General features: G+C 39.2%; 1 protein-coding gene across 3 annotated transcripts in view; it reads left to right on the plus strand.

The window, feature by feature from the left end:
* The window catches only part of Gramd1c (GRAM domain containing 1C), a 72,579-nt gene extending 44,769 nt beyond the window's left edge, over positions 1-27,810 (plus strand). For 2 of the 3 annotated variants that reach the window (XM_027412644.2, XM_027412641.2), the window contains 11 exons: positions 1,474-1,606; positions 4,161-4,323; positions 12,151-12,288; positions 16,275-16,393; positions 18,028-18,170; positions 19,146-19,249; positions 20,627-20,803; positions 21,973-22,030; positions 24,633-24,743; positions 24,982-25,087; positions 25,896-27,810. In XM_027412644.2, coding sequence (XP_027268445.1) covers positions 1,474-1,606; positions 4,161-4,323; positions 12,151-12,288; positions 16,275-16,393; positions 18,028-18,170; positions 19,146-19,249; positions 20,627-20,803; positions 21,973-22,030; positions 24,633-24,743; positions 24,982-25,087; positions 25,896-25,976 — 1,333 coding nt within the window. In that variant the 3' untranslated portion in view covers positions 25,977-27,810. The remainder of the gene's footprint in view (positions 1-1,473; positions 1,607-4,160; positions 4,324-12,150; positions 12,289-16,274; positions 16,394-18,027; positions 18,171-19,145; positions 19,250-20,626; positions 20,804-21,972; positions 22,031-24,632; positions 24,744-24,981; positions 25,088-25,895) is intronic. The other variant, XM_027412642.2, reaches the window with a different exon arrangement.
* The last annotated feature ends 107 nt before the right edge of the window (positions 27,811-27,917 follow it).

Here is a 27,917-nt window from a genome sequence, read left to right on the forward strand (position 1 = left end):
CTCCTAACAGTGCCATTCCCTTTGGGGGACATTTTCTTTCAAACCACCATAGGAGGGAACTTCAATTAAGAAAACGCCTCTAAGCAGCCAGTAGCCTGAGGAGCCCACAGTACCCTTAGGGACTTCACCTCAGGTCCAGCTGAATCCTCATCACAGAGAAGAATTTCAGGACAAACCAGAATAAAACAAGTTTATTAAGTAGATATGGTGATAGGAGCAAGTGCATGCTTAGATAGAAGCATGGGTTGTGGGGGGCAAAAAGAAAGACCTACCTTTTAGGAAAAAAGAACACATCTAAGACATGGGTGTGGGGCTTCTCAAGAGAGTCATGCTTAGTCTTCTTTGTAGTGGATACATGTATTCATACTGTCATTTAAAAAAGTTATACTGTTTAAAGGGCATATATAATTCATTACAAAGCTTAAAGATGAACAAAGTGTAAAAGCTAAGCTTTAGAGATCAAGTGCGAAGATATGAGCTGGTTTACTTATTTCACTTAAAGAATTTTCTTTTGTTAAAAGAAACTCTAATGTGACTTTATGTGGTGTGTTGCTTAGACTCAGGGATGAGAGGAATGTTGGCACAATTAAGCCTCAGGCCATAAACATTCTCATCCTAACTAAACATAGATGGTTGTTTGTTTGAACGGCCTTGTTTGAGATGTCTGTAGGAAAACTAGTATTTTCTTTGCAGGCAGTCTTTTGTTTTGTTTTGTTTTTTGAGACAAGATTTGTGTAGCCCTGGCTGTCCTGGAATTCAGCCAGCTCCATAGACTAGACTGGCCCTGAACTCAAAGAGATCTGCCCCCCTCTACCTCCTGAGTGCTGGAATTAAAGGTGTGCACCACTACATGAGGCTCTTTGCCAGCAGTTTTGCTTTTGTCCATTTGTTTTGAAGTTTCTTGACACCCAGCTAGAAGGAAATACAAACTAGATCTCAGCATGAGGGGCCTATTTCCCTTCCCACTTTCCCCCATTTTTGTATCCAATGTCTTTGTATCTAGCCTTAGCCTGACTGATGACCATTGCATTCAGACATGAGGAGCTTGTGCCTCCTAGAGGGCCTGGCGGCCTCCACTGAGAGTACATCAGAAGCAAGACTTGTAAGACTGACTTCAGGTGCCAAGTGGCATCTGACCCAGACATCTTCCTAAACTTTCAGAGCTCTGTGGTTTTATACCTCGACCTTAAACAAGCGTCCGATTGGCTACTGCTGGGGCAACTTGTATTTCATTATACTTTTAGTCGTCTCTGAAATGTGTGGATTTGCATAGGAGTATATGTTTTATTTTCAAGAATGAAGTCAGCTGATGTTTCTAAGAGGATAGCTTGTTATAACAGGAGCTGGTTACAGCATAACAATCTATTGTTTGTTGAGATGATTTGTTAGACTTGCAAAGACCTCAGAGAGGAGCACCGAGGATTGTGTGCCTGGATGTGACCTTCTGCTTCCCTAATGCTGTGTTTCCTACAGAAGTCCAGAAAGAAACAGTGTGGATGACTCTGGGGAAAGAGATGAAAAGTTCTCCAAGGCCATCAGCTTTACACAGGAGTCAATTAGCCGAGTTTCAGAAACCGAGTCCCTGGATGGAAACTCACCGAAGAGAGTTAGTATCTGCTGTTCCCTAAAACCCACACCTACATGAGAGCAAGTAAAAAAATGCAATGTATTAGAAATGTTGAAAAGCTTAGACTGTCCAGCTGCTGCTTTGTTTTAGAAAAAGAGTATGTATCTCTAAGTAGCAGACGTTATGTGGGGAAAGAATGTGGTATTCTTCAAAGATAGCTAAGGTGCAGGCCCCTGAGCAACATGTTAAGACACTACTAATACTTCTTAAAATATAACAGGACCCAGAAATCTGTAGTTGGCAGAATTTCCCCATGTGAAGGAAATGCATGTGGTGGAGACAGTCTGTTTCAAATAGGGAGAGACAGGCCTTTGAGCATAGCTGGGTCACAGAGGACACATCCATTTCTTTTTAGTAGAAACTCCTTAGGTAACACATTAAAAATGACAGTCCAGCTAGTGACTGGCTTTTCAGTTAGCTGGTGAGCTTCAGTTTTTTCAAGTGTCATAAGTCTAAGTGGTCTACAGCACTAGTTCTATAACAGCCACGGCTACACAAAGAAACCCCGTCTTGAGAAAAAGAAAGGAAGGAAGGAAGAAAGAAAGAAAGCTATTAAGGTACTGAGAACAATTCCTAGCATTCACTGAGTGTCCTAAAACCATTGGCTGTTGTAATTGAAAGTGAGCCTGCATGTAGTTAGTAATGGTTCTTTTTTAAGACACCTTTGGGAAAATACTGACATAGAATTTATTCATGTGAAAGGTCCCTGAACTCTACACTTGTTTTAGACAATCATCCTTCATCATACCTCTATGTCAGCCTACTTTTATAAAACTTGTTCAGTATAAGTTTTATAAACATGGACACTTAGGGATCTAGTACTGCACAAGGATTGTCATTCTGGAAGTTAATATTTACATGTGAAACACTCAGTTAGGGGAGGTAATAAGATGGGGGACTTGTTGCAGTCTCATTACCCATTTATCAAAGTCCATCTTTGAGGAGTGGGTTCTCAGGACTTTAGTCTGTCTTAGTCCTTTCCACTTCCTCAGTCTTCTGTGGCTCCTCTTGGAATACTTAGTCTGTTGGATCTTACCTTTAGTTATGTCCAAAAATAAGTTGCCTGTTCTCTTCATGGTGAATGGGATGTAAAAGAGTGCAATAGACTGATTACTTACTTGCTGATGTTTAGGACAGAGGTTTTCGGCTTTGGAAGCTGGGTCTTTTCCCCAGGAGCATTATGGTGAGACTCTCCGATTTCAGAGGTCAGCAAATGGTGTCCATCTTTCACTTTGTTTGATGTTTTACTGTCATCAAATTGAAAATAACAAAAAAAAACCCAGAAACAACTGTTTTCCAATGGAAACATGCTCATTATAAAATTAATATTCCTTGGAAAATACAGGAAAATATCTGGAGATAAAATCAATACAGATGCCAACATTTGTTACCTTTCATGTAGGTATCTTTATTCCTATAATAGGAAATACAATTTAGTTAATGGGAGAAATATATGTGTGGAGCTCTGCTCAGCTGTTTGAGAGGCCCTGGGTCTGCTAAGTAACCATAATGCTTTCTCCTGTGGAACTCCCAAATGCATCACCTCTTGATTTTAGCTGTAGTCTGCTCTGCTTGAAGAGTCAGTTCTCTGGGTAGGGTAGTGTAACTCATTAGTAAGATGTATCCTGGGTTCCACTTACCACCCAGCTTCCCCATTGGCCAGTGGAAACCTGTGTCCTCCCTAGAGCTGAGTTCAGGACTAGGCAAGCATCTTCTAGGGCAGAAAGGAGAAGGGCTGGATGCATGTTTTGTGCTGTCTTTTGTCGGTGTACACACAGTACAAAACGGAATTTTTCTGTATAGCTAATATAGATTCTTTTTTTTCTAATATAGATTCTTTACTTATCTTACTAATTATAGTTAGTTCTATTTGAGTTATAACATAGCAATAACACTTTTATTTAATGTCTGTCATTTTTTTAATGTCTGTCATTTAATAATGACATGTCCTTATTAAATATGCCCAGAAAGTATACATGTCAAATTTTGGTATATTTTAATATTTTTATCTCTAGGACCAGTTTGCTATGAACTCACTCCTCTCCCCACCACACTCCTAGGTGACTTACTTCTATCTCTCTATTTTCTTTCCATTTCTATTTTAGTTATTGATTTTGAGAGATGGGTGAGAAGTGGACACCAGATAAATAAACAAACAGGGTTTGACCTCTCTCCCTTACCCACCCCAAAGGCCTGATTGTTTCTTATTTTTGCCTTCTGTCCCTTCCTTTCCCTTCCCTTCTGCTTTAGCTGCTCACAAGCTAATACCTTTCTTTGAATCCCTTTTACATGGTTCTCTTCATAAATGTGTCATTCATACTGCATGAGAACACCTCAGGGAGGACCTATATTATCTCTATGTCAAGGGTAGCAGTCAATCTTAACAGAATGCTTTAGATATTTTTCAAAAAACATCATTTCATGTCTTTACTCTTAATATTTACTATTAAAGTTTTTACTGTGAGACCTAAGCTTAAATAAGTTATTTTTGTTTGTTTGTTTTTACTTTTTAACTGAATTGTTTGTCTTTTAGGGATTAGGAAAAGAAGAGTCCCAGAGTGAGAAACATTTGAAAAAAAGCCTTTCACTAGTTTCAGAAAAGAGGTTAAGTAGAACGCCCTCCAAATCACTGGACTTGAATAAAAATGAGTACCTTTCTCTGGACAAAAGCAGCACTTCAGATTCTGTTGACGAAGGTAAAGAATTTAAATCTTAACAAAATTCCAGGCATGTCTTCTAATGTTTACCCTTGTGTTAGGTGTGTGCAGAGTGAGAGTTTGATTGTGGCAGCCTCACACTATAGGGAACCAGAAAAGGAATAAATGCATATAGAACACAGGAGAAGAACTTGTCAGTCTGGCCCATCTGCGTGTCTCTCAAAGCCTGGAATTTGAAAGTCTCCATTAGGTTGGCTTAGAATTCCAAGCTTTCAGGAATAGCAAGCCAGGGCACAGTGAGATATCTCTGGACCCAGCTTTGGTGGCCATGGTGTGCAGGTCTGTACTCCCAACAACAGAGGTCTCACTGGCCAGGCAGCCTAGCCTAATCAGCAAGGGCCAGGTCCCAATGAGAGACGAGACCATGCCTCAAAAACTAAAGGAAGATGTCTCCTGAGGAACAACACTGCAAGTTGTCCCCTGGACTTTACAGATAACACACACACACACACACACACACACACACACACACACACACACACACACACACACACACACAAACAAAGCTTTCATTGCAGTGGACACAGTGAAAAGCAAGTCTGTATGCTGTTCCAGCAGACTACACACACACACACACACACACACACACACACACACACACACACACACACACACAAACAAAGCTTTCATTGCAGTGGACACAGTGAAAAGCAAGTCTGTATGCTGTTCCAGCAGACTAAATGGGGTAAGATGGTCCCATTGTTAATGTATTTATTTAGAGAAAGATGAAATCAATGGGTTTTTAAACACATGTAGCTAGTTAACTGTACTGAGGCTGGGTTGAGGATAAGACCTTTGAGACCTGTGTTCTTTTCACTTAACCAAAGGAGTTCCCAAGTTATTGCTATTATTATTATTCTTGGAGCTAGGTTCTCACTGTGTGGTCTTGGATGGCTGGGCTGTAACTGACTTTTTAGTCCTGCCGAACTTAGACCCTCCTGCCTCTGCCACTGCTGGGATTAAAGGCATGAGCACTGTGTCCAGAACTTCCCAAATTCTTCTTTCTCTTCTTTGTAAAAAAAAAAGACATCTGCTGGGTGTGGTGGTGCACAACTGAATCCCAGCATTTGGGAAGCAGAGGCAGGAGGATCTCTGTGTGTTTGAGGCTAGACTGATCTACATAATGAATCCCAGGCTAGCCAAGACTCATAATGACACCCTGCCTCAAACAAACATCTTAGCAAAGGCTCTGCAAGACTGATTTTACACTACCCCCCCACACACACACACGTGCGCATGCACACACACACACATATATATATATATATATATATATATATATATATATATATATATATAACAAGTAGTCATGGCAGATGCACATTCTGAGATGAATATTAAATTACTGTGTGGCTTCCATTAGGAAATAAAATGCTTAGAAAGCAACTTTTTTCAAAAAAGATTGCTTAGAAGATTATTATTCTACTTTGTATGGGTGAAGTTACATGCTTTTGACTATTGTTTTTAGATTATTTTCGAGAAATATTTAAAAATAACTTTAAAGGCAGACACATGGTCACATCCTCACAATTACATCTGAACTGTTTCTATTAAAATCAATATCCATTGAATTTTTAATTTTGTTTTGTTTTGCTTTTTGAGACAGAGTTCTTCTGTATAGCCCTAGCTGTTCTGGACCTAGCTCTGGGGACTAGGCTGGCCTAGAAATCACAGACATCTCCTTGTCTCTGCCTTCCAAATGCTGGGATTAAAGGTGTGTGCCACCACTGCCTGGCAAATTTTTAAAATTTATTTTCAAATCACATTTCTCCCTTCCTTCCTTCCTTTTTTTTTTTTTTGGCTAATCTGGAACTCACTTCGTAGGACAGATTGGCCTTGAAGTCAGAGATCCACCTGCCTCTGCCTCCTCAGTGCTGGAACTAACCACTGCCCAGTTCAAATCACTTTTAAAGAACATTCTGTAGTTGAAATATTTTTACAAAGAAAACTGCTAATACTAGTCTACATGGTGTTTAAAAATAACTCACAGAGCCAGTGATGTGGCCCTATGGGTAATAGTACTTGCCATTGAGCCAAATAGCTTTAGTTCAGTCCTTGGGATCCACATAATGGAAGGAGAAATAGACTCCTGCAAGTCTTCCTTTGGCCCTACATATGTGCAATGACCCATGTACCCTCCCCACAATAAATAAAGGAAATGTAAAAAGTAAAATGTCATTTGAATTTAGAAAACTAATAGATTTAGCTAGACTCTAATGATGATGAATAACCAGAATCTTTACTGAAAGAAAGGCCTTCTGGGTATCAAATGTGTTATACTCTGGCTGCTATTTTTATTGTATGCTGTATATTGTTACATGGGCTCAACAAATAGCATCCTTCCTGATATCCCTACTGTAATAAAATTGGGAAAAGAAACTAAAATTGGGAAAAGAAACAAAGAGCAAGTCAGAGGGACCAAAATAGTACCCTTTGCAGTGATGGTGGCCAAGTAAGAGGAAAATCCACTTACATGTGCCAGAGGTAACAAGGCTGGGCTGAAAATATGTATGAATTACTCATAAGTCAAGCCAGCTGCTCTCCCCAGAGGAAGAGGTGAGACCAGCCATGGAACAGCAGCAGCTGCTGAGGGTACCTAGGCTTCATGAAACATGACAGCCATGAGGCTTCATGAAACATGACAGCCATGTGCCAAGCCTGCCTGGTATGCCCCTTCCACGATTATTCATGATATAGGCAGCGTGGGCTGCCACGAAAGATAGATACTTCCATTCACATAGGTCAGACGAGAACAATGTAATTCCTTACAGTTCTATAGTGCAAAAGTCACAGGTCAGGCCCAGCAGCATTGCTTTCTGGTGAGGACACTCTCCTGGCTGTGGAGAGCTAGATACCTTTGTGCTCTGTCCTCAGTGTATGCCCAGGAGGTGGGACAGGAGGAAGAGGGTAGCAGGGGATATTTGAGGATATAACAACAATAACAACAATAGCAAAGATGTCTATGGGCAACTTAGCAAGCCAAGCTCCCTACTTTCTCTAAGTATGTCATATTACACAGTAGGTTTTATATTAAGTCTTTCCTGAAAATACGAAGATCACTGGCATCGAAGTCAGTATAGTAGGCATGACGGGAATGATGGGTGTTATGGCCTTACTTTAGGATGTGAGGGCGTGAATTAGGCATGTGCTGGCTTCCTGACTGAACTTGGAACTCTAGGAAGATCTATTCTGGCACCCAGTGGCCAAATAGGCAAGTGACAGCAAAACAAGGAACTATTTTCTCTTTCATTAAACCTACTCTTAAGAATTGTCTTAAAAAGTCATTTCATTATTGAGTTCCTGGAACAGTCACATTAAAACTCAAAGGCTGCACACACACATCTAGGAATAAGGGAAAGATGAGAGTGTGTAGTTACTGTACTTGGGCCCTGGTCACTCTGTGATCCTTACTGGTGCCTCTTTAAAAACTGCTTGCTTTGGCAGTGAGCAGTTACACGGTGTTTTCCCTAAAGTGTCCTTAAGATATAAGAGTGAGTTTTTCTTGTTTGTTTGTTTCTGAGACAGGGTTTCTCTGTGGCTTTGGAGGCTGTCCTGGAACTAGCTCTTGTAGACCAGGTTGGTCTCAACTCACAGACATCCACCTGCCTCTACCTCCCAAGTGCTGAGATTAAAGGCGTGCGCCACCAACACCCGGCTAAGAGTGAGTTTTTCTTAATAGATTATATTAGATAATAATTTGGGTGATCCCACTGTTTTCCCTAAATGTGTTTCAAATATCAGGCTCATCATAACTTTCAAATGAGTATAAAGATGACTCTGTTTTTCTCTTTTCTCGAGGTTGTAAAATAATGAAGCCATTGGCAGGAAATGATCTAGGTAGAAAATGAGAAAGATCAAATGAAGTCGACCAAGCTGGGAGATTGGAGAATGATGTGGAAGGCTAAAGGGAGATGGCTGGGTGGGGCTCTTTTTAAACCAAACATTGCTTAGGTTTGCTGGCACAGGGTCTTACTGTGTAGCCCTGGCTGTCCTGAAACTGGTCATATTGCTCAGGTTGGCCTTGGGCATCCAGGGTCCCTCCTGCCCTCTCCCGAGTGCTGGGATTATGTTTACACCACCATGATAGAAAAATGAGAAAATCCTGCCCTGCCTTTCATATCACAATTCTGGGGAAGGAACACTGGGTTATTTTGACATAGAGATTCACTCTAGAATCACAAGTCCCTGACAAAACCAACTAACACAGAATATGGTGCTACTGTCTCATGGAGGGAATCCAACTCAATCCTTACCTGTCTAGGACACTGTTCTGCATCCTCAAAACAATGGCAGTGTATGTTGTGAGTTTCATGTTACTGTGTTCCCCCTTTAGTCATCTGCCTCATTCCAAATGATTTCTACTGATACTTTAAAAAAATGTTTTCAAATATGTGTATTTGTGTATGTGTGTGCATGAAACTGCTGGCGTGCACAAAGGTAGCAGGTCCTTGTATCTCCTGGAGCTAGAGTTACAGGTGGTTGTGAGCTGCCCAAAGTGGGTGCTGGGATCCACATTTGGGTTCTCTGGATGAGCAACCACCTCTCCAGTCCCTTAGCTGGTATTTTTGAAGCGTTTTTTTTTTTTCCCTATATTGACAAAAGTACCCTGCTCCTGAGTTGAGCAGTGTCCTCTCTTCATTTAAAAAGAACCACCTGTCAACTTTCTATGCAACAGCAGTATTATTGGTATTGATCTTTGGAGAATATTGAAATGTCAAGAATATCATAAATGAGTAACCTAACCCAGGAACAGTTCATTTCATTTATTTATTTCCTTGAGCAAATTTCCATGCAGAATATATTATTAATTTCTGATACTGATACAGTAAATTGCACTTTTATCAGTCATAATTCAGAATCTATCACCTAACGAGCTTAGGAGAAGTATGAACGTACTATATAGAAGAATGTACACAAGTGTAATCTTTCCATTTTTAATATGAATAAAAAGCTCACTTTTGAAAAGTTATAAAATAGGACCCCTTAAGAGAAATGCTTCTAGGTGTAGAGAAAATATCAGATGTGCTTGGCCTAATTGTGTTCAACTTCAAAAAATCTGCACAGCAAAAGAAAATCAGTAGAGTGGTAAGACATCCTACAGAATAGGAGGAAGTCTTTTTCATACCCAACAGCGATTACTATCCAGAAAATATCCAAAAATTAAATAGCCAGAGAGCAAGTGATTCAGTTAATGAATGGACAAATGAACTGAAAACCACTTTTCCCATTAAAAAGTACAAATGGCCAATAAATACACATGAAAATCTTCTTAGCTCTTGGGGAAGGCTACTTTGATGGGTTAGCGAGTGGAGCTCATTTGCTAGAGTGCTTGCCTAGCACATTCCCCAAGCCCTGGATTTAGTTTCCAGCCTTGCATAAAATAGGACATGGTGACACAGGCCTGCAATCCTAGTAACAGGGAGTCAGAGGCAGAAGGTTCAGAAGTAGGAGGTCATCCTCGGCTACATAGTAAGTTTGAGGGCAGCATGTGCTATATGAAACTGCCTCAAAGAAACAAACAAACAAAAAACCAGGCAAACACTACCCCACCCCAAACCCAAACATCCCAAAAGAATTACATTGAGATTCCATCTCACCCCAGTTGTAATGGCTATCATCAAAAACACAAGCAAACAAACCCCAACAGATATTAATGGGGATGTAGGAGATACAGAATTCTTATGCATATATAATTCGTCTTTTCAGGGGTATACGCCCCCTCAGATAAAAGCCAGAGCTGCTTATAGCATCCCTTGCCTGCTCAGGGTTATCATTGCATCATTCTCAACAGCCAAGAGCATTAATCCTAACAGTGTTCTTTCCCCCTAACCCACTATTCTAGTGTATTCATGAAAAACAGCAAGCAAGCCCACATTGAAAATCATGTAAAATAACCGACAAGTGCTCTTCAGGGCTCAAGGGCATAACTAAGAAGCATAAATTATGAGAAGGCATGATTAGAACCCCAGATTAGAGACAACTAAGGAGATATTATAACTAAAATATTATAATGTAGCATTTTGGATTGGATTCTTTTTTTTTAAGGATTTATTTATTATGCATACAGTGTTCTGCCAGCCCTCCAGAAGAGGAATCAGATCTCATTACAGATGTTTGTGAGCCACCATGTGGTTGCTGGGACTTGAACTCAGGACCTCTGGAAGAGCTGCCAATGCTCTTACCCTCTGAGCCACCTCTCCAGCCCTGGATTCTTTTATAGAAAGAATTTTCTGAAGAAATTCTATTGAATCACCTATATCTGTTTGCTTCCATTGTGAATATTTGTGTTATTTTTTATCATGAATATATAATACTTCTGTGTTAGTGAAAGCCTTTTCCCAAGCCTAGCAGGAAGGCTATCTTACAGAACTTTAGCAAATTGCCTAATTCCAGTGATGATTTCTACACCCAAGGAGCTCTTTGGAATTTCAGTGAATTGTTCGGCCTATAAATAGTGTTTTTACAAGAAGAGGGTAAATCTGTATCTACATGGCATTTGAAAATTCTCTACACACAAATCAATAGTGAGGGAGCGAGCAATAGTGGTGGGGGAAGGGTTAGATGCTTTTCTGGTTTGTAGACAATGCCTTTTGTTTAACCACACTGATTCCTGTAGGTTAATATTGACAGATGCTTCTCACAGGTAACCCTTGGAGCTTGGTTTCTGATGTTTGAAGCTCTTGTCATTTTTTTTTTTTTTTTTTTTGTGTGTGTGTGTGTGTGTGTGTGTGTGTGTGTGTGTGTGTGTGTGTATTGGTGGAAAATAAGGCTTGAGATAATAACTAGTCAACTAGTCACTGTCTTCAAATCATTAAAAATTTGTGTTATGTTGTTTCCGCTATTTCCATTACATATTAGGCTTCTATTCCTGCCTCTTTCCTTTCTATTTTTCCTTTTTTAAATATATATAGTCTTTTCAGTTAAATGCTTTCTGGCAATGTAAAGTGAAGGGTACTTTTTTGTGTGCTGGAGTGGATTCAAATTCCAGAGCAGTCACTCCTGACCTTGGCATCTTGGCAATTGTCTCTCTGCCACACTTTCCTTCTCTGAAGAGGAGGATGACAATGCCACTTCTTCCAGAGGGCTGTATAAGGCTGAGAAGTGGTTAGCACAGAGTCTGACACAGAGGTGACCGTGTGAACATCAGAAGAGGTGAAGAGATGTCACTTCATTTGCTGCGGTAATTTTCAGCAGATAACTATCAAGTCCTCAAGGGGGAGCAAGAATTGTCCCAGTGGACATTATTCGGCTTTGGAGGATGCTTTTCCAGAGGAATTGTCACTCAGACTTTAGGTTATTGAGAACATACTAGAAATATATAATCCCTATCTGGGGCAGCTAGCAGTAAACTAAGTGAGATCCTTTTGTCCAGTGTGTTAGTGCAAGTAGCAAATAGAACCACCAGTGACTTAGTATTTACTGAATGTATTCAGTGGTATGATTTGAAATGGCTATGGTAGATACTGTCTCTTTTATCACATATGAAACATTCATTTTTGTGCTGTCTTATAGAAGTTTTATATTACTCCAGTTAAGTATTTCTGTGCATGTGGGGTTTTAACAATTGAAGATGGTGGTCTTATTTAGTCAAGTACACTTGCTTATGCTTAATATATATATATATATATATATATATATATATACATATATTCCAATTTGTAGTATTTTTTAGTATTCTGAAGTAGGATAATCACATTTAAAAAACTGTTTTGTATCAAGACCAAAATAAAACACATCCATCCCCCCAAATAATGAAATTATCTTTTCTTAATTTCTTCTCCTCTGGTTTATGTTTTGTTTTTCTAGAAAATATTCCTGAGAAAGACCTTCAAGGAAGACTTCATATCAACCGTGTTTTTCATATCAGTGCTGAGAGAATGTTTGAATTGCTCTTCACTAGTTCACACTTTATGCAGAGATTTACTAATTCTAGAAATATAATAGGTTTGTCTTCTGTTCTTACCTAATAATGAATTTGGGAGGATTATCCTTAGAGGGTTGAAACTGATGTTGTATATGGGGTGGGGGTGGAGGCATTTGATTTTAAGGTGTTGATTTTAAAACTGGAATTTAAATGTTTGGTTAAAGTCACATGTATAGATGGAAGTTCCTATCCTGCCTGGTCCTGCAGCCATTCAGTCATAAATAAACAAGCAGAGGCTTATTTTAATTATAAACTGTTTGACCTATTGCTCAGGCTTATTACTAATAAGCTCTTACAACTTAAATTAGCCCATAATTCTTATCTATGTTTAGCCATGTGGCTTGGTACCTTTTCTCAGTAAGGCATTCTCATCTTGCTTCCTCTGCATCTGACTGGTGACCCACTCTCTGCATTTCCTCTTCCCAGAATTCTCCTATTTTGGTTGCCCCACCTATACTTTTTTCCTGGCTACTGGTCAATCAGTGTTTTATTAAACAAATACAGTGACAAATCTTTACAGTGTGCAATAGCATTATCCCACATCATACATTTGAACAATATAATTGGTTAATTAGGTAAGTGATACTTAAAGTTAAATTTATACACTTTAAAAAATTGCAATTATTTATCAATATACCTACTCAGTCGAGTTGAACCCTATCCAAAAGGGTTCCATTATGTGACAACTGGATTAATATTACAACTATACCTGGACTCAGTCCTTCCACTCTGAGGTACACATTCACCAGATATGGTGAATGCACTCTGATAGACGCTTGTAAGGATTATGGCAGCATCATTTAGGATCTCAAACACACATCAGTAATAGAGTAACAAATTACATTAAAGTTTCCACTAAAGAATTCCATATACCATTGCAAACAACATTGAAGTCCCACTTATGACTGTGAGTAAACCTCACAGACACAGTGTTAAGCAAAAGAAGGCAGATACAAAGCACACATGCTGTGTAATTTCTTTACAGAGACATGGAATTCAATGTCATCACTGCTATTGTGGAGGGGGACATGGGTAAAGCCTGGGAGGCTGTTCTTGGAAACAATAAGAAGTTTTATATATTAGTTGGAATAGTAGTGCCCATGTGTTTTTTCCTTTGTGCAAATGACAGAGCTGTGCCCTTTTGGCCACAGTACCTATAATATAATGAAAACATATAGTTCTATGGAGCTGATTATACTTTCAGAAGAATTTCACTGTTCATGTGATAAAAGTTCTATTTTGTTAAATATTTCTAGTTTATAGTAAATTTAAAAATGAATTTGTATCAAATGTTTCGGATTTTTTAACATTAGAAGTCAACCGTATGAAATTAGAACACTGTAAGTAGACATTTGTACAGGGTAAGCCATTTGACATGGTCAGCGAATCAATTCTGGAACCTAAGGATTTTTGTCAACCATTAGGTTATTTGAGACTTTCATAAAGACACATACATATCCATAGATAAGATCAATGATATGGAATCCAGGACCAAAAATAAATGTTCTTATTCACAGTAGGGCAGCAAAGGGGTTCTGTTGTTTTGGAATTTTGTGATTATATCCTGAGTTTCATAGCTTTAAGAATAATTTTTCTATTTTCCATTAAAATATGGAGAGTATCTAAGAGATGGATGTCATCCTCTGTCCAGTGGCTCATATTTAACTTACCTGCATCTATGTTGAATCCATCTTGTACTTTGGTATTCATTTCTGTCTGGAGAACTTGATACTTGTGAAGAGTTAGGTATGGTCCATCCCCATATTTTCTAAGCAGTGGCTGGATGCCATCCTGCCCTTTTTATGTCCAGGAAGCATCACAGGTTATTAAAATTGGCATGAAGTAAAGTTGCTTTTTGCAGCACAACTGCATTTGTTATCTAGTATTTATTTGGCTACAACATGGCTGGTTATATCCACTCTCCAGTGTCATAAATAGCTTTGGGAATCAAAGGCTTCCCTCGTAAAGTATGGACAGTTATAGGCACATTACAGGGTGGTCCTGGGATGAGTCAAGAGGCTTTTCTCCAAAGGATAATTTCCTCATGACTATAGTCCATAGTGTTGTTCTTAGAACCCACTAGCTAGTAATCAAAGTGTCTTTCTTTCTTTTCCTTCTCCTTTTCACAATGTGTATGTGTGAGTGCATGTGTGTGTGGAGATGGTTTTCTTCTTCTACCATGTGGGTTCAGAAAATCAAACTTTGGGTTGGCAGGGCTGGTGCCAAGCACCTTTATCTGCTGTATTAGATTGAATGAAAAATGTTCCTCATTGGCATTTGAATACCAGGTCCCCAGTTAGTGGCACTGTTTGCAGAGGCTGTAGAATTTTTAGGAGGTGTAGTCTTCTTGCTGGAGGAAGTATGTCACTGGGGGCTTTGGGTCATGCTATTTTATCATGGCAAAAAAACCTGAGATATCTCCTGAGCCATCTCACCAGCCCCATAGATCTAATTTATTTTAATAAGGAACTTTTAAATTGGCAGTCTCTCTAATTTCTATTTACAGTTGCACAGCATCATTTCTAATTAAAAAGTCAATTTAAAATATTTTTCATTTAGGTAAATGTCAACCTTCAGAGAAGCTACATGACTAGTAAAATAACATCCATATTTACTTTACCTGGGCTTCTCAGATTTTAAAGTTGCAGTGAAATAAATATACATGATATGAAGTTTGCTGTTTATAAGTATATAGTTCAGAGGCATTACCTGCATTCATCGTTGTGTGGCTATTAGCACATGTAGCTCTAGAGCTTCCTCATCAACACAAACAGAAACTCTAAACCTGTAAATGACAAATCTCCATTTGTTCCTCACCAGTTCCTGAGGGACGACCGTTCCATCTTTTATATTTGTGAATTTAACAACTCAGGCTACTTCATATAAATGAATGTATAAAACATTTGCCTTTTACTGAGAATTTTACACATAACATAATGTTTTCAAATCCATCCACCCATGAGAGGATATCTAGCAGGATTCCACCTCTTTTAAGGGCAGAATTATATTCCATGTATGTATATATAATACCGTATTCTGCATATACATTCATACATTAATGTCACTTGGCTTGTTTATAACTTTTAGCTACTCACTGCCCTGGCAATTAATATGCAAATATCTACTTAAGTCCTCACTTTGATTTCTGCTTACTGTATAGTAGTTGTCTAGAAGCAGATTGTTGCATCAAAGGGTAACTTTGTTTATTTTCTTTGAGGCTCAGCCATCCTGTATTCTAAAATTGTACCAATTTAACAGTCCTACTAGCAATGCGTAGAGACACTAGTTTTGCCATGGAATGATCAATGCTCATTGTTTCTAGTGTTATATAATAGCCACTCTAATGGTTGTAAAGTTTTACCAATTTAAATTGTTTATCAGAAACAAAGATTCTTAAGTATTATGCAATCCCCGTCTTTTTCATTTTCACATTAGCTTCACAAAAAGTGACAATGTATCCTTTTGTCTGTTGCTGTTTTCTTAGAATTCCATTCTTGATGCTTTATTGATAAAGAACTTTACTTCAGTATTGAGGACCGACTCTTCCAATATGATGCTAATCAAAGGATGTTCTGGCAAATAATAATTCAATAGGCCTTGTTGGCAACATTCTAAAAATCCAAGTGTAACATGCATGGGAAAATAGATCTTGATTGTTGCTTTATTTCAATAGTATGGAATTTCCATAACAGGATTCAAGGATAATTGTTGATCCTGTTTCTGATTAACAGTGGATTATTTGTGCTTTTCTGGAATAGGCTGACTTGTGACTAAATAATCTGAAAAGGCACTTTGAAATTAAGTGCACTTCTTTTTTTTTAATGAATGCCTAAACATATTATATTTATACCATGTCCTGGATGGGAGACTCTATGGTGTATGTTGTCTTTTTACAATGGAGTTATAAAACTTTGACGGACACTCAAAGGACTGCTTGTATATGTTTATATAATTCTCAAACTACACCTTTGATTCAACTTCAAGTCTCTGTGTTTGCTCTGATTAGATGTGGTATCTACACCCTGGTCAGTTGAGTCTGGAGGTGATCAGCTGAGAACCATGACCTATACTATAGTCCTCAGTAACCCACTTACGGGAAAATGCACGGCTGCCACTGAAAAGCAGGTACGTCACTCTGTCAGGGCTCCAGAGGAGCCATGTCTGTAGCATGAGAAATGATGCCTGTCACAGGCAACAATGTAATGTATGAAACCGTTTCATCCAATACCTGGCAAGGGACGATAACTGTCACAGGTCAGAAGGGGCTTCAAAGCCTAGAAAGCACACCCTACCACACCTCGTCAAATGGGCCACCTGCTGGAGAGAATTTGTGACATCTGAGGAACTTTTTTTGTCATGGGGCCTTAGAATCTCAGACATGCTAGGCAAGCACTCTATCACGGAGCTGTGTTCTCCAGCCTGCAGTTATATTTTAAAGACAGGATATTTATTTATTTGTTTTTGAGACAGGCTTTTCCTTTGTCACCGTGGCTGTCCTAGAACTCACAGAGATCTACCCATTTCTACCTCCCAATTGCTGGGATTAAAAGCATGTGCCGCCACCACCAGGCCACAGATATTTAATTTTAAAAGTGACCTACAAATGAATTTATAACAATGTAAACTGAAGTATTATGTAAAATTATACGACTGTCTGAGGTGTCTTTGCACACTAATCTAGCACTGAGAAAGGGGGCCTGGTAGAGGCAGAGATGGGCTTACATGAAAAGCAGATAGGGCAGCAGTTAACATGATTGAAGATAGTTTATGAGCTCATGAGCGTTCCCGTACTCTCATCCCCTCTAAAATCTAATTTATAGGATCATGTCAGGGAGCGAGCCAAAGAGCTAGATGGCTGCCATGACATATGGGGAAGCACAGGAGTTTTAAAACCAAATATAAGCTGGCACTCTTTCCCATCACTAGGGAGACACTCACTGGCTCAGGGTGGAGTGTTTGGCCAATCTGAGCAGCAGGATTGTGATTTGATGTTGGGAGCAAACAGCAGTGAACACCTGAAGGCGGTGTGCTGTTGGAGTTTTTCCATCAGTGTCAAAGAAAATGTGACTCCCTTATCTTTCATCACTTTTTTTTTTGTTTGTTTGTTTTTTCAAGACAGGGTTTCTCTGTGTAGCTTTGGAGCCTATCCTGGCACTCGCTCTGAAGACCAGGCTGGCCTCGAACTCACAGAGATCTGCCTGCCTCTGCCTCCCGAGTGCTGGGATTAAAGGCGTGCACCACCAACGCCCAGCCTTTCATCACGTTTTAAGAGACTGTCATATACACAGGAAGGGATGAGTGTTCTGGCATGGGAGAATCTTCTGTGAACTCAGAAGGCAGTCCTTGTTCCCCCAAGGATGAGTAGAAGAGTGGTTAAAATGAGTAAGGTCTACCTGACAGCTCCCCCAAGTCCTGTTTTAGGCAAGCAATATTTTGTCTAGTTGCTCCATGGCCTTGTTTTTTGTTTTTGTTTTTTGATGACATTTGGTTTTGTTAAGCTTTGGTGAATGTAGGAGCTGTGGCCCTTTATTATGCAATTGATTTTTGAATTGTCAATTTAATTTTTAACTTAAAACTCACTCTGGCCAATAAACACAGAAAGATTCTGCAATTTATTTCTCATTCTGTCCCAGCTTGTCATAAGATTTTTGATGTCTTTTGTGTTTGTGAGAAGGAACTTCAGTATACATGTTCTAAATTGCTGAGAACATAGAAATATCAAAAATATGCATGTAAGCATTTTTGTCTTATTTTGGCAGACTCTGTATAAAGAAAGTCGGGAAGCACAGTTTTATTTAGTAGATTCAGAAGTCCTGACACACGATGTTCCCTACCACGACTACTTCTATACGTTGAATAGATACTGTATTGTCCGATCCGCAAAGCAGAGATGCAGGCTGAGGTGAGCTATTGCAAGTGCATGCTTTAAAGTAGGCTACAGTATGCTGTGTAACATTAGCCCTGAATTCTTAGTGTCTTGCCTAAATTAGGTGCCCATCAGTGGCCAGAAGAAGGGTGGGAATCCTGACTCAAGACTGAAACTGATAAAGGTTTTGAAATTCTGGGGGTACATAGTCAAGAATGAGCATCCTCCAGTTGCCACAGGAAGAAAAAGCTGTAGAAGTGCTCACAACCAGTCACATGACCCAGGCTAAGGTCCACAGGGGCCAGAAGTTTCAAGGGAACACATGATCAGCAGTAAGGGACTCTGCTGTAGTGGGAAGTAAAGAATACTGTTGCCTTGATGAATGATGACCATCATAGGCTTTGGTGCTAATTGATGGAGTTAATTTCAACTAGTGTGTGATCACTAGTGATCTGCTACATTTAGAAGTTCATTTAATCTCTCTCTCTCTGTCATACACACACACGCACGCGCGCACACACACACACACACACACACACACACACACCTCTCCACCCTCCCTCCTTCCCTTCCTTTCTTTTTTGTTTTTGTTTTTCAAAGACAGTGTTTTTCTGTGTACCCTGGCCATCCTAGAACTCGCTCTATAGACTGGGCTGGTCTCCAACTCATAGAGATCCACCTGCCTCTACCTCTTGGGTGCTGGGACTAGAAGAGTGAACCACTACTGCCAGCTTACTTTCTTAGCATTTATTGAAGTCTTCATTGTTATTTAAGTGAGGGAAGAATATTATAATTTGATGAAGTAATAGCAGTTCACAATGGTTTTTAAGGAAGAACAAATTTTATTTTATAGAAGTAATGATGTTGGCTTTTCACAGAATGCAAGCTTAGGTTTCATTGCAGTGGGGTAGCTAAAGTAGTCTATGGCCATACTCCCCTGAACTTGCCTGATTTCTTCTGCTGGTTAAAGTCTGTCTCTAAAGAAATATTGTTTCCTTCTCATCCTATTAGAGTTTCCACAGACTTGAAATACAGGAAACAACCATGGGGCATTATCAAGTCTTTAATTGAGAAGAATTCCTGGAGTTCACTGGAGAACTATTTCAAACAGCTTGGTCTGTAAAGTTTTGATGCGTCTGTTTTTACTGAGGTCACATTTGCTGACAATGCGCTGTTCTTCATTAGGACATGTAGAAGGGCCAGGTGCTGCTGCTGGAAGAATGGCTCTCATTGAAGTGGCTTCGGTGCCTTACTTGCTCTGTCAATTGCAGGATTTTAAAATTCAGTTATTGTTGCTCTAACAACACTTACTTAATGATTATTATATGCCATCATATAATAAAATGCACATCATAGTGTTAACATTTCATATTTGTAACAGCCCTGTGAAGTATAGCTATGATTGGTTGTTCCCATTTTACTACAAAAGAAATCAAAACAATATAGTTAAGTGACTTGTCCAAGATCACACACTGCTTGTCCTTGCAAGAAGCCAAGAGGCTGACCACAGCTAGGGATTACAAAACTAGGTTACAGGTCCACTTGTCCTCTCTCACATCTGCAGAGCCATGGGGTCACACCTGCCTTCCTGGCTGCAGCTTTCCTGGGCTTATGTAGGCCCGCTTGGCAATGGTGCTGTGTTTATGTATGGATTTGGTGGGGGTGGGTGCTGGTAGCTGACCATGAGAAGCAATGCAGCTGTTGTGCTGGGATATTTCTTACTATATAAATGAGGGAACACCACACATATGTGGACATAGCTTTTCTGAAGGAAAAGCTGGTGGCCAATCAGCTTGAGTGACTTAGGCTGTATGGTTTATTTTGCTGGTCATTTGTCTTCTGGCTCTTTCCCTTTTGGCTTTTTCATTATTAAACTTCTCATCAGCAACAGAGAAAATGGTGCTTAAACATTAGCTTGGCCACTGGGTAATGAACTTCCGATGAAAAATCTGAGAAAGGAAAGGGTTGAAATAAATGATAAAAATGGGACTTTGAGGTTGTTTGAAGTATCCCCTTGCCAGAGTGTTTCTTTTTAAACCTTAGAGCTGCTGCTCTTTGCTTTAGGGTTAGGAAGCACTAGACCCTATCTTGGCAACCTTCCTAATGATCTCGTGGAAATGTGTAGAGCTGCTGTTTCCATAACTGAAGCCATTACGTTAATATTTAATATAGCACATAGCAAGTTTCCACTGATGATCTCATCATTTATTGATACACATTCTTCCTAGAATAATGAAGCCCCATTACAGGGTCATTGTAGTCTCTAAAGCTTTTAATTAAGAATAAAGTTTGAATCGAGTCTGTAAAACCTAAGATATGGTTAGAAAAGATTGCCTAGGCTCAAACAAGCACATCGGTGCTTGCACACGAGTGGGCACACACACACACACACACACACACACACACACACACACACACACACACTCACTACTTGTGTCTTATAGTTGAGAAAGCTTCCTTCTTATCCTATTGTTTTAAAATTTTCATCATAGAATCAGATTTATTAATGGAAGAGTCTGTGTTAAATCAATCCATTGAAGACCCTGGAAAACTCAGTAGCCTACGACGGAGAAGGCGGACTTTGAACCGAACGGCGGAAACAGCCCCTAAACCGTCTTCTCAGCGTTCTCCTATAGACGTGGGCTTTGAGGCCAAAGGGGATATTACAGGTAGCTTTCCCTGCTAAACAGACAAAAGATTTTAGCCTTAGAATGCACGAGGTGCCTCTTGTTGATGAAGAATGTCATTTAAGGAAGTCTGCCTTCTCTCCTTTTGGATGCCATTTATTATACTTGGAGTTTCTTAATGACAGCTACTATAGAAGTCTAAAGGAACATCTAGGACATGGCAGGCATATGGCCAGTAGAGTATTTTTTTTTTTTGACCCACAGAGCATTTAAAAGTTTTAGGTTGGCCATACTGGTATGTGCCTTTAGTCCCAGCACTCAGAGACAGGCAGGCAGAGCTTGGTGAGTTTGAGGCCAGCTGGTCTACCTCATGAGTTTCAGGGCAGCCAGAATTACATAGTGAGATTCTGCCTCAAAAAGAAAAAAAAAACGATATTTAAATAAAACCTCAAGTCTGATGGCCCTGTACCAAATCACTTCAAAACAGCAGTTGGTTGGGGCTGCTTAGAGCTGCCCCTTCAGCTGTCCAGCTGGCTACTGTCCCCAGTATGATTCACTAAACCCAAGCTTCTGGGCAGCTCACTTGTTTATTTCCTGCTTAACACATGCAGATGCCTGATGTTTAACTCTGAGTGTACTGTTGGGGGCTAGCCTAGGCAAACTGCAGAGATGGAACTTGACTTTCAGTTTTGTAGACTCCTTGTTATTACTGTCAACCCCCTCACAGGTGTCAATCCTCCATCCTATCCCATTATCAAACTCCCATTAGACTTTTAGCTTTGTGTAACTATGTCTAATCACTGATTAAGATCAATGGCTTTTTAACTTTGAAATGTAAAGGTTTAGGTCACAGTGATTGGTCATTGTTTTTTTTAAGGAGAAAAACACTATATATTAGATCAACTCAACTGTTCTTATCAGAGATAGTACATAGCTATATATCATGTGCTATGTGTTAAATTAATTAATTTCATAGTAAATTAATTTGTAACATATCTCCAATTTGAAGAATTGCCATGGGTTATCTCCTTTTAGGTTTGTTTCATATTCCAGTTAAAAAAAAAAAAAAAAAAAAAAAAAAAAAAGCTCAGACAGAGACTTCCCCCTAAATCATTTTGTCTTTACAAAGGACATATTTTTTCAAGTTAATTTCAGATGATTATTAACTTTCAACAGTGTTCCCAGTCCTCACTCTCATCTTTCACCTACAGGAAAGAGAAAGACGGTGGACAGCTGTGACGCTGTTCTGATAATGGTGATGAGTGTCTTGTGAGTATTTCTTGTACTGATTGGTTTATATCTTCATTTGTTTTTAAATAGTTCCCAAAAGAATTGGAACGCTTTGTGGTTTTTCTTAAAAAGTGATTTATTATTTTATTGCATTAGTGCTTTCCCTGTGTGTCTGTGTGTGCAGTATCCATGGGGGACAGGAGGGACATGGATCCCTCAGAACTGGAGTTACAGAAGGTTGTGAGCTGCTACGTAGGTGCTTGGAAGAGCAGCCAGTGTCCTTAACCACTTAGTCATCTGGACAGCTTCCGCATTTGTGTTTTACCAGTTAGAAGTGGTCACTATTGACTATTGTTGACCTATAAAAGCAGTTTTACAGGTTTTGGTGTGATAGCTTTTGATGTATGATTTTTCAGAATTGTAAAATTTGAGGGAATATAAAATATATACTAAGCATTTTCTTAAAAAAAACAATTTGACTTATTTCTATGAACTCTGAGTTTTTATGGAAAGTTCCATAAATTTAAAGAAAATACATGTTGCTAAAATTCCAATAAAACTATTCTACCTTGCTCAAATAGATCAATGGTTCTCATGTTTATATGAATAAGAATCATTTAGGAGTTTGCTAAAATGCACATTTTTCAGCCTCGGTCTCAGAGGTTGATTCAATAGATTTTCAATAGTGATCACGAATTTTTAAAAAATTTAAAAATTTATTTTCATGTGTATGCTGTTTTGCCTGTCTATTTTTCTGTGCACTGCATGCATGCCTGCTGACCATGAAGGCCAGAAGAGGGTGTTGGATCCCCTGGGACTGGAGTTACAGACAGTTGTGAGGAGCCATGTGGGTGCTGGGCATTGAACTGGGTCTTCTGTAAGAGTAGCTAGCGATGAGTTTCAAGCACACACTCTAGATTATTCTGATATGAGTGATCTAAGCATCACATTGTGAAAAACATTAGGCAATTAGTTTGAAGCTTAGGGTACACTACAAGAACCCATCTAGCAAGTTACACCTTAGAGCTCTGATGCTACATGGCTGCGTGTGAACTTTGAGGGAGTCCCTTGATTATATGAATGGCTCTGATTCAGTGATAGACTGGGTGATAACATTTGGGATAAAGTTCCTAGCTGTTTTTTCCTTACTACAGATTTCAGAACAAGCAGAAAATACTTGTTATCCTTATTACTGTTTGTTGTTTCTTGAGATAGGGGCTTACTATGAAGTCTAGGCTAGCTTTGAACTATCTCATGATCCTCCTGCCTCAGCTTCATTTATGCTGGGACAGCCTGCATACAGCACTGCTCCTGAGTGCTGGGGTTAGAGGCATGCAACACCACTGCCCGAAAATCAGTTTATTTTTGAATGACAAGTATCATTATGCTACATTTATATTCAAATATACACGTGTGTGTGTGTGTGTGTGTGTGTGTGTGTGTGTGTGTGTGCACATGCATCACTTCAGTGCCATGATAACTTCACAGGTTTGATTTTCTTGTTACTTTTTAACTCTTTCACACACGATATATATCTATATACTTTTTCTGTTTGTGCTAAGTGAGCACTCTACCACTGAGCTATACCTTCAGTTCCAATAGTTCTAATTTGAAGCATGTAAATCTTTTAACAAAACAAAGTAAGTAAAGACATATGCTACTACTTACCAGTTTGTATACTGTAATGAGGTCTGTATTAATTTGAAAGTCTGCCATTAAAAACAAAACATTACATTTGCATGTAAAATTTATATTTATTATTATTATTATTATTATTATTATTATTATTATTATTATTTGGGTTTTCAAGATAGGGTTTCTCTGTGTAGCTTTGGAGTCTATCCTGGCACTTGCTCTGGAGACCAAGCTGGCCTCAAACTCACAGAGATCCGCCTGCCTCTGCCTCCTGAGTGCTGGGATTAAAGGTGTGCGCCACCAACGCCTGGTCTATATTTACCATTATTAATATGTTGGATTTATCTGGTACTTCCTTTGTTCAAGATTAACAAGAAGATAGTCTTGCTGAATACACACACACACACACACACACACACACACACTTTTTGCTTTGATTGGGAATAAAAGATAACATTATGATGTCCCTAAAATCAGCTGCATATTGGTCTTCATTTTATTTTTGAAATGCAGTATTATGAGTGTGTAATTGCTTAAGCCAACATAACCCAAAAATAGACCCTGAAAGCTTACCTGGTAGATTTCTAAACCAGTAGCTGCCCAGCACTAGCTGGGATTCCAGCAGAGAGGAGAGGACAGGGATAAGAGGCAGCCTGTGAGTTGAGGTTGTTGAAGGACTTTTCTTACCACCCTAGTCATTTCTTTGGCATCCATGTAATACTTGAAGGTAATTATTTTATATAATGAAATGGGGATAATTTACTTAAATAACTAGTCTAGATCATATAGAGTTGGAAGCTTTTGCATATATATATTATTTTACCTTCTGCATTTTGGGTGGTTGAAGGGGTGTGTTGGGGTGGGTCCGGCTTTGTGTAGTCTAGGCTGCCTTGTGGTCTTGAATCACCATAGACCCTCCTGCCTCTACCATCTGGGTGCTGGGCGACCTCTGCAGCCTGCAGTGCAGGTCAGTGCTAGTTAACCAGCTGTCATTCACTCTCCACAGTTTGCTGTTACTAGTTGTGCTGAATGTGACATTGTTTCTGAAGTTGTCAAAGATAGAACATGCGGCTCAGTCCTTCTACCAGCTCCACCTCCAAGAAGAGAAATCTTTTAGGTAAGTTTTCCACCCCAGCCCTGTCTGTTTTACCACCCGTTTCTTTGTCAGATCTCTATATCTTAGTCATACAAGCTTTGTTTTTGTTTGTTTGTTTTTTTGTTTTTCTTTTTTGGAAAGGTGGTGGTAGCGGGGTTTGATTTTATGTTTTGTTTGCAATCCATGGGGCACAATAATTTCTATAAACAATAAGGCCAGGAGCTATTTTCATGATTTTTAAGATTTTCTTTTCTTCTAGTTTAGCCTCTGATAGGTTCTCAAGTACAGAAAATATTCAAAAGAACAAAGATCAGGCCCACCATTTAAAAGGAGTGCTCCAAGATTCCATAGTGATGTTGGAACAGGTAGGTCCTCAGCTGGGCAGTCTTTAGATGGGCCTTCTCTGCAGTTGCTTAGTAACTCTCTCCATCCACTTCATCATTCTCACTTCGCTCTTACATTGTCCCCTCAGTGGATGACCATGCCTTATAGACAAGAGAAACCATCCCCCTTTCTGCTATAATCATATCTATAAATTGTCCTGTCCTTTGTGACTACTGCTGGGAACATTTTGGCTCAGCATTCTGTACTCCATGCTTAGCCTAGCGCCCAGCATGAAGCATACACCAGGCTTGTTGAACGAACGGATGAATGAATACAGTGAGGAATAGGATATATTCTTTGCTCTCATGTTGCTTCCAATTTTATTAGATTAGTCAACTGTCTGATAGGTTTTCAAATCTGTTTTTGAAAGTACAAAATTAAGTAGGATAGATGTGTGAAGTAGTTCAGAGGCAGGGTCTTCGGGGAAGGTTCTACAGGGTCGGTAGGGACAGGGAAATTTTACAACTGTGAAGAGGATGTTGGATGGCTTAGCCAGGCTCAAGGTGTTCAGGAGAGATCGAAAAGACCATTGAGCCTTGAGAAATATCTAAGCAAACAGCCTTTGCCTTTGGATAATTAGACTTCTTGGAAAATGCAGGCCCCTCTTACCCGGTAAGCATGCTCTAGAAGTCATGCAGCAGATATCAGGAGAAACAGATATTCGATGGTCAATGTTTTTTTTTTTTTTTTTTTTTTTTTTTTTTTTTTGAGCATTAAAAAAAAAAAAACCCTTTGGAGTCAAATAACCAGTAAAAATTGAAGTCTGATTTTTGATTAATCTGTTTGCAGCTGAAGAACTCACTCATTATGCTTCAGAAAACCTTTGATTTACTAAGTAAGAACAGGACTGGGGTGGCTGTGGAGAGCTAGTGCTGAGTTGCAGAAATCAAAGAGACACCTGGACCTAGAAGACAACATCTGGAAGGAAACCAAGGATGAAGACTGTCACTCTCACAGGGACATTCCTGATATTTTTATTTTGAATTTCTACTAGGAAAACCTTATTTAAATAACATTTACTTGGTGATTACTCTCCAACAGCCTTAAGACTCTGTCTTTTCACTTTGTATAGATATTTCTAAGCTGTGAATTTCTCCAGTGAACCATGAAATATACTTTGGAATTGAAATTCTATGACACAAAATGGGAAGTGAGACACCTGAGCATGGTGGCCCATTTTCTGTGCTGAAGCTTGTAACCTGACCCTTTAAATTTATCTGTTAGCACACAGTGAGCCCCTGTGTGCCCAGTGGGCTGTGTTCACCACTGAGTTTAAGAGCCTAAAAAGATAAGAAGAAAGCCCTCCATCATTTCTCACTTTATAGGATCATTTTCTAGGCACATAGATTCCAGGTTTGTATCTTTAAACACTACAGTCTCTTCATTGAATTGGCATGCAAAGGCAGTGGTCAAACCCTTTGAATCTCAGTGTTGTCTGAAAGATTCATTGGCTGTGTTGTATCTTAATGAAGGAACACACACACACACACACACACACACACCCCAAAGGTAAGATTATTCTTCATATATCAAAGACAGGGAAGTAATTTATGAGACGGAAGTATGTAGGATACCAATGCTCAGAATGAACTATTTTTAGTTTTAGAAGCCAGAAGATTATGATAAAATTTGGGCATTTCATGAAAGACCAAATGAATCCATGAACTATGCTTGGGTTCAGCCTAGCAGTGCCTATGGTGGAAGTGACCCATCTGATTGAAAATAATCTATGATTTTTCAGTAACTGCTATAGATAGCTTCATTCTTTATACAGGTATGTAGCTTGCATTGTTGGAAAATTATAAGCTTTACTCCACAATAAAGACTGTGGGGTTCTTGAGCTCCATAATACAGACTGTGGGGTACATGCACACTGACTGAAGAGGTGCAAGCTTGGGCTTCCAAGAAAGCTACTCAGGCATTTGCCTCAACACAAGTGGTTTGTGAAAAAAAGGACTTTGTAACCTGACTTGAAATCAGCTCTGACTCCTAGAATTTATGAAAGGTTCAGGGCATATTTATTGTTTTGTTTTCTACAGGTCTGTCTTTGGAACTTGCACATGCAAACACAATACATACATACGTCATACATACTGTTTTGAAACAGGGTTTCTCTGTTTAGCTCTAGCTGTTCTGAAACTTGCTTTGTAGACCAGGCTGGCCTCAAACTCACAGAGATCTACCTGCCTCTGCCTCCTGAGCACTGGGATTAAAGGTGTGAGCCACCACTGCTCGGCATATATTCTTATCGTTTGAACAACCATTAACTACCTTTAGTGAAATTTTCCCTTTCAGTGTCACCAAAGCCAAATGGCATTGCTAACATTTTTGAAATGCCTGTAAGGAATGAAAATACTGGCTAGAGGGAAGTGGGTTTCTCTGGATGAATCTCAACTAATCCACCTGGAGAGGGGCGGGGTGCAGAGTAGTAACTCTGTTTTGTTTGCTTTTGTTAAGGACATATGAAGTTTCTGGCTGTGAGCAAGAATGACTTAATTAGAAACTTGAAATTGTTAAATTTAGAAAAATGTTAACTGTCAAAGTGAATGTTTTTGTGGTTTCCCTCAAACTACTTTATAATATACCTCAAAGATTACCAATGTTGCTTTGCAGATAAAAGACTAAATAGGTATGCAGAATTAATAGAGTCTGAATCTGTTATGTAGTCTGACTTCAATAAAACTCAAAATTTCTTCAATTGTAAGTTTTCTTCTGTTTCTGCTTAAAAACCAAAACCAGATCTAGAAAGCCTGAACTACTGAAAACCTGTAGGTAGGCCTACAGTTCTCATAGATTGTGTGTGTGTGTGTG

Source organism: Cricetulus griseus, chromosome 4, assembly GCF_003668045.3.
Source record: "Cricetulus griseus strain 17A/GY chromosome 4, alternate assembly CriGri-PICRH-1.0, whole genome shotgun sequence".
Taxonomy (NCBI): Eukaryota; Metazoa; Chordata; class Mammalia; order Rodentia; family Cricetidae; genus Cricetulus; species Cricetulus griseus.